The sequence below is a fragment of the Muntiacus reevesi genome, chromosome 2, assembly GCF_963930625.1.
Source record: "Muntiacus reevesi chromosome 2, mMunRee1.1, whole genome shotgun sequence".
NCBI lineage: Eukaryota > Metazoa > Chordata > Mammalia > Artiodactyla > Cervidae > Muntiacus > Muntiacus reevesi.
In genome coordinates, this window is record NC_089250.1 from 52,390,050 (window position 1) to 52,397,129 (window position 7,080).

At 60.4% G+C, this 7,080-nt stretch overlaps 1 protein-coding gene across 3 annotated transcripts; it reads left to right on the top strand.

Annotated features, from left to right (window-relative positions):
• Positions 1 to 179: 179 nt before the first annotated feature.
• SAMD10 (sterile alpha motif domain containing 10) lies at positions 180 to 4,904 on the top strand. Of its 3 annotated transcripts, none has more exons than XM_065921606.1 (5): positions 180 to 432; positions 2,454 to 2,635; positions 2,716 to 2,887; positions 3,210 to 3,310; positions 3,553 to 4,904. In XM_065921606.1, exons 1-5 carry the CDS (start codon positions 342 to 344, stop codon positions 3,769 to 3,771), a joined length of 765 nt encoding a protein of 254 aa, XP_065777678.1. In that variant the 5' UTR covers positions 180 to 341; the 3' UTR covers positions 3,772 to 4,904. The 3 variants fall into 3 exon arrangements, with proteins under 3 accessions (XP_065777678.1, XP_065777680.1, XP_065777679.1); XM_065921608.1 differs by having other exon boundaries at positions 3,210 to 3,350; positions 3,576 to 3,710; XM_065921607.1 differs by having other exon boundaries at positions 3,210 to 3,350; positions 3,553 to 3,708.
• Positions 4,905 to 7,080: the final 2,176 nt, after the last annotated feature.

A 7,080-nucleotide genomic window follows, 5' to 3' on the forward strand; every position in this document is an offset into this window, starting at 1 on the left:
TGCCTCAGGTACTCCTGCGGACGCTTGGACGCCGTGCAGCTGGCACAGAGTCACTCGTTCTTGGAGTCATGCCCAGGTGCGCACGGCCGCCCCTTGCCCTGGCAGCCGCCCTCCGCGCTCGCAGATCCGCGCGCCGCCGACACCCCTCGGAGCTCCCGGAGCGCGCCCGGCTCTCAGGACTCGGCGGCAGGTGCCTCGCCGCGCAGACTCGCCGGGCGCGGGGACCGGCTCAGGCGCGGGGCCGGTTGGGGCGGGGCGGCGGCGCGCGTTCCCCGCCGGCCACACGGGCCGCCCTGCGCCCGGCGAGGGGCGTGTGCACCGGCGGGGTACTCGCGGGCCCCATGTTCACGGAGCTGAGAACCAAGCCGAGCCCCCCGCGAGGCCGTGCCGGGGCTGTGCGCGCCGGCTTCGGGGAGCGTCGGGATGTGGATGGTGAGCGGGGCTGGACCGGGGCGCGGGGTATCGCTGTCTGCGGCTCTGAGGACCGGAGGGACAGGGGCGGGCCCTAGCGTACTCTAAACGGCCCCCGCGGTCGGATCAGGGGGCGCGCGTCCCGGCTGAACCGGGTCCCCAATGTCTTTGTCCCGCGCTGAGTCGAGGGCGGGGGTTGCGGGGGGCGGCGGTCAGGGCTTGGGGGTCGGCGCGCCCGGGCTTGGGGGTCGGCGCGCCCGGGCTTGGGGGAGGTGACCCGCCGGGGCTCCTGTCCCCAGGCTAGCACCGCCCTGCGGTCACCTTTTCCTTCGCGCATAGTAAATCTCCCTCGGCCCCTGCAGTGGGGCCCAGAGGGGGCCAAGGCCACGGACAGCTCGGGAGCCCCCGCCCCATTTCCTTCTGGAATTCTGACATTGGGGCTGGAAGGGAGGGACGGACAGACTGACGGATGGAGAGCCCTCCCCCGGCGTGGGGAGGAAATGGGCGGGGCCTGGCTGGCCCAAGACAGGTGCAGCGCGGGCAGAGACTTCCAACCGGTTATCCCGCCCAGAGGCCACACCAGGCGAAGCCCTGCGACCCGAGCGCCCATCCCCTCAGGATGCTGGCTTAGAATGAGTCTCCTTCCTCCATACTAGAACCCACCTAGGCTAGGCAGCGGCCACACTGGCCACACCCTCTGTCTGACCCTAGACCTCAAATTTAGAGTTAGCGGTGGCCATCCAGTTCCAGAAAGTTGCAGGAATGGGAAGGAAAGAGTGGGAGAAGGATGTGGGTTTCCCTCAGTATTGAAACCTTCTGGGCACATCACTGAAGCCAACCCTCAGTGAGGTGAGGAGCTGTGTCTGTCATAATGAGGGTTTCTCACCTGTCCTGCTGAAAGGGTGGGTGACGACCCCAGGCTGGGATCCCCATCCTGTCTGCTGAGTCAAGGACTGGATTCTGGAAAATGGGGCAGGCTGGCCCCTGCTTTCTGTCTGTCCCCAGCGTGCTGTTGACTTGTGGATACCGTACATCCATCCACTCAGTCATTCACAATGTTTCTGGGCATTTCCTGTGTCCAAAGACCTGTGCGAGGCTTTGGGAGGGGCTTGTCCAGGGCTCTGCCCGCCACCCCCACCCCCCGACTTGTGTCAGCAACCAGCACAGAAATGACCGTAAAACTAAAATGTGAAGAGTGTAATGAAGTTGGTGTGGGAAGAGAAAGCAGGTGTCAGCTAAGGTCCCTGAGCACGTGGCTGCAGCCTGCATGTCTGTGCTGACCAGTGCGGGAGTGCCAGGAGCTGCCCTGGGCTGGGGGCCTGCAGGGGATCGGGTGGGTGGAGCAGGAACCTTGTGGGCTTGCCCTGAGTTCAGCTTCTTGTTCATGAATCACAGTCAGTGAGCACAGCAGGAAGAGGCTGAGCCTCGAAGGAATGCCAGGGAGGGCTGCAGGGACTGGGTGCCTCTGATGATGTGGGCAGGCAGCCCAGCCATAGGGGTCTCACCACCACACAGGGGCTTCCAGGTTGCTCAGGCCAGCATTTCCTCGCAGGCAAGTCCTGTGTGTGGGCCCTGGTCAGATGTGGCTATGCCATTGAAGGAGGGGTCAGGGCTGACAGGCTAGTACCTCACCTGCCTCTGAGTGTGAAGCTCCCTGGCAGGCATGTCTCACTCTAATTAAATAGAATCCAACAAGGGACTTCTCTGGTGGTCCAGTGGCTAAGACTCTGTGCTCCCAATGCAGGGGGCCCAGGTTCAATCCTTGGTCAAGGAATTAGATCCCACATGCTGCAACTAAGACCCAGCATAGCCAAATTAAAAAAAAAAAAATCCATCCAGCTTGCCAGAGCACAGACTGTGCTTCCCAAAGGTGGTGTCCTGAAGACAGCTCTTGCACACTTCCTTCTGTTTAGCGGACTGGCGAACCCCTAGCTGGGAAAGTGCTCCCCTTCAGTGGAGGGAAGATGGGCGGCGGGAAGCCAGCTCACAGGGAGATGAGCTCCTGTCCCTGACCGCTGTGACCAAGCACCCCTACCCTGCAGCCACTGCCCATTTCAACTTCTGCCGGACCCTCCTGGATCACACGGTGTCAGCCGAGAACATCCCCTGCCCCCTGCCTCGGACACCGGGTACCAGCCTCACATGGCATGACTCCCGAAGCCAGAGGGCAGCTGGCGGCCGGCCGGTCAAGCTCCTGCAGCAGCCTGGCACCGAGGCCCCCCAGGTACCCACCCACCAACTATACCCACCTCAGCACCTGCCCTGCTTGCCACCTCTCTCCACCAGCCACCCCTCTCCCCACAGGGCCGGCTGTACTCTGACCACTATGGCCTATACCACACGAGTCCGTCGCTGGGTGGCCTGACGAGGCCCGTGGTCCTGTGGAGTCAGCAGGACGTCTGCAAGTGGCTCAAGAAACACTGTCCCCACAACTACCTCGTCTATGTGGAGGCCTTCTCTCAGCACGCCATCACTGGTGCCTGGGGGGTGGGAGCTGGGGTGTGGCAGGGGCATGGGGCTCCTCCCCCATCCCCTCTTACTCGGTTTCCTCTTCTTCTGGGTCATCATCTCTCCCAGTTCCTCTGTTTCTGCTGTCACCTGGCTTTGCTCTGCGCAGTCTCCATTCATCCTTACCCGCCCTTCACCTCTCTCCCTCTCTTGCCTTGTCTCTTTGAGTCTCTGACTGAGTCTCTGTCTCTGCCCACCCCACTTATGTTTTCCTCTGTCTCTGCCTTTGCTCTTGAAGCCCCTTGGATGGTGACCTGGGCTCCACCCCTCTCCTCTCCCTTCCCTCACAGGCCGGGCGCTGCTGCGGCTGAATGCAGAGAAGCTGCAGCGGATGGGGCTGGCACAGGAGGCGCAGCGGCAGGAGGTGCTGCAGCAGCTGCTGCACCTACAGGTGCGCGAGGAGGGGCGGAGCCTGCAGCTGCTCAGCCAAGGTCAGTGGGAGGAGCCAAGATAGCCAACCTGCTCTGACAGGTCTGGGGGTGGGGGACTGGGCCTGGAGGAGCCCTGGCGTGCAGGGTGGGCACACTGACCTCAGGAGGGTGGCCCGGGACCTCAGTAAGGGCCATCCTGCACCCAGGCAGAGGGGACAATGCCAGAGGCCCCCGACTCTCCTTACCCCCATCCACCTCTTAGCTTCCTTCGGAAACATGTCCTAGCTGCTGCCTAGGCTTGAAATCCGGACCCCAGCACTGTGACCGGAGCCTCAGTGAGGAAGAAGCAGAGCTGGCCTCGCAGCCCCTCAGACCCTGCATGGCCAAGCCTAGCCCATGGACAGGTGGGACCAGCATCACCACCGCCAACCATCTCTGGTTGTGCGCTCCGGGCTTGCCTGGGAGTGGGGTGAGCGGGTAGGCAGGGGCTGCCTACCAGGTGGGGTCCTTCCTACCAGGACCTGAGCTCAGGCCCACCCCTTGGTGCTGCTGGCAGCATGCAGGGCAGCCACCTGGAGCCAGAGCAGAGTTTGACATCCCCCCAGACTCCCAGGGAGCCTGTTTATTTATATTCCCTTCACCCGCGTTGATGTCCGCCCTCCACTGCCTGCTGAGTCATGCGTCTTCTAGGCACCCTGCCCTCTCCCAGGGCCAGAGGTCTGCCCCTTGCCCCATTCACACCCTTCCCCAGCCCTGAGAGGACTGCCCTCACAGGTGGGATGAACTGCCAAGGCTCCCTTTGGTGTGTGCCCCTCCCCTGTTTCCACCCAGAGAGTGGTCATCAGCACAGGTCCAGCCAGGCACCATGTCAAGTGCTCTCACTCATTTCTGAAACTCTTACTATGTTCCATCTACTCATGGGGACTGGGACTCACACCCAAGACCTGACAGACACAAGAAGGACCACACCCAGCACCAATACCAGGCTCAGCTATGTCCTGGCCTTAGGTTGCGGAATGGCTCTCTCCTCCCAGGGTCATAGAGACTGCCTTCCAGGCTTAATCATGGGTGGGCATTCCAGGAAACCTGGATCCACACAAGAGCTGTCTTGACAGTAGCACCCCCTGCCCACCCAGGGGAGACCCAGCCAATGTGCAACCATGAATGGAGACCCATGCAACCATTCAGTGGGTCAGAGGGCCCCAGATTTGGGACTGGTGCAGCCGAGCAGAGGGAGAGCTAGGGTGGTCCCGACAGCCCCCACCTCTTGTTCCTCTGCCCACTCACTCCCCTAGGGGACTCTGAAAACCTCGGGTCAGTTGGTGCTGAGCCATGAGCCCCCATGCTGTGCCCTGAGCTGGCCTCAGGATGGGAAGTTGGTTGTTGCAGGTCTCACATGGAATGTGAACAACTGGCCTGGTGCCTCCCACCCTGTGCACCCATCATGGAAAGCCCCTCGTCCTTCTCAGCTCCCCTGAATATCCCTAGCCATCTCTTGCCATCATGACATGACCCTTTCCAGAGGTCCTTCCTCTTTCCCCTAGTGCCTCCTTGTCTTGCCCCCTCAACCTCACTGTGCTCCTGTCTCGTCTTCGTTGTTTTGTGTTTTTCTATTCTGACAAAAGAATCAGAAATAAACTTGGTTCTCAAGTGCCTGGAGTGTGATGTCTGACTGAGACTATCCAGGCATGTGGGGGTACTGCTCAGAGCCTTGGTAGGGGGCACAAGCCTGGGCCTGGGAGGAGGGGGTGCCCTGAGCACCTGCCTCCAGCTGGGGCCACTAGGGGGCAGTGGTGTCCCACCCTGGCTGAGCACCTGTTTACCCCAAGACCCTGTCTGCCTTGACTGCCAGGTGGGGCTGCGCCCAGATGCAGACACAGGTGTGTTAGGTTCCTAGAGCTGCCTTAACAAATGACCACAACGAGGAGGCTTAACACAACAGAAACGAGCTTTCTCATTGCACTACAGGCCACAAGTCTGAAATCCTTGGGCAGCACTCCTTCCAGGACTCAGGAAAGAACACCTCCTTGTCTCTTTCAGCTTCTAGGGGCTGCCCCAGGGGATCCCTGGGCTCATGGACACACCATTCCATCCTGAATTCTGGGGTCCCATCACCTCTATGTCAAATCTCCCTCCTACAGGGACACTTGTCTTGAGAGGTAGGGCCCACCTGGATAAGCCAGGATCATCTTGTCATCTCAAGATCCTTAACTTAATCACATCTGCAAAACCCTCATTCTAGATAAGGTCCCACTCATGGGTTCCAGCGACCTCAGATGACTGTCTTTTGGGGGTTCCCATTTAGCCCCTCACACAAGGTAATGCCCTGACATAAGAAACACACGGGTCACAGTACATGCCCCCATACGTACCCACACAGCAACCAGACACACACAAATACTAACAGAGAGGCCCCTGAAGCCTGGACACATAGGCACCTGAGTCCAGATGTACAACACAGTGACACACAGGGTCCCAGCATCCTGTGACCTCCTAACACACAGAAAACACCAGGCACAGTGCACCCCACACACACAATACACACGACATCACATGTTGCCCTGTGGCCTGGACACACATTCACTAAGACCTGGCCAACCATTTGGGTCCTAACATGCGACAGGCATCTTTCCCACCTAGCATGGGACACAGACACACCCTGACAACCTGATGGCTTGACACACGTGGTCACGCAGACACACACCTACACAGAGGTGTTGACATACCACACACGCAGACTTACATGGGGAAAGCTGTAGCCTTGGACGCACCTCAGGGCATACACAGTGACTACCTCCCAAAATCCTGCAGGTCATGACCCTGGGGTGGGCACAGTGAACTAAAGAGAGATCACCCAGGCCTCTCTGGCTCTGATTTCCAAGGGAAGGACTGACTGAACCCCCCCTAACAGAGAGCTCCACCCTGTCTTTGCCCCAGAGTGGACACGCCTTGAGAGAAGCAGCTCCAAAGGGTCCCTGGGAGAACAGGATGCACATCTGCCCATGAGCTTTGTGCCCTGCCCACAAGTGCAGCCGCACCTGCTCCAGTGTGGACAAGCAGAGGAGGTGGAAAGGGCCTCAGGGAAAAGGGAGCTCCTTGTGCCTCCGGTTCCAAACGATTCCTCTACTCCACTTCATTCATTCCAAGTCGTGGTGAGGTGGGTGCCCTGTCACATCCAGATCTGATACCAGCAGCCCCATGGAGGGCCCAGTTCTGGGGCACAGAGGAGCAAGGCACTGGTGGCTGGTCTAGGACCACCCCCCAAATTAGTAAGAGGATGATCAGCAACCCTAAGAAAGCCCACAGGCCTCAAACTGCTCCAGCACTGCCAGGAGCCAGGCCATTTCCCGAGGGTGGCCACAGGCAGACGTGGTTACAGGGCTGATTGAAAAAGAGGCTGGATCCTGATTGGCAGGCTCAAAGCCCCAGGGGCCAGGAGTTCAAGGTCCCAGAAGAGCCCGGCCTTCATGGCCACACCTTCCCCGGGCCAGGTCGTAGAGATGCCTAATCGCTTCCATCCGTGCGCGCTGGGTTTGGTACAGCACCCAGCGCCCCACCGTGCCTCAGTTTACCCCAGTGTCTGAAAACCGCCTCCAGCCCGACGGAGGCGTCACTGGCCACTTTGCCCTGGCGGCCCAGCCCACGCAGGGGACCGACAGGCAGCGGGGCTAGGGAATGGCCGAACAGGCCCCCTCCCCCGACCCGTCTCTCCCGTCGCGGAATAGCAGCAGGAATACCGCGAGAGTTCGCCCCCTCCCCCCAACAGTAAAACTGTCAAAGGTGGGAGGGG

Excerpts from the sequence above, each read along its gene's own strand:
- SAMD10 (XM_065921606.1), top strand. The coding sequence starts at position 342 with ATGTTCACGGAGCTGAGAACCAAGCCGAGCCCCCCGCGAGGCCGTGCC. Across the intron at positions 2,636-2,715 it reads CTGGCACCGAGGCCCCCCAG|GGCCGGCTGTACTCTGACCA; the intron begins GTACCCACCCAC and ends CTCTCCCCACAG. Across the intron at positions 3,311-3,552 it reads AGCAGCTGCTGCACCTACAG|CTTCCTTCGGAAACATGTCC; the intron begins GTGCGCGAGGAG and ends TCCACCTCTTAG.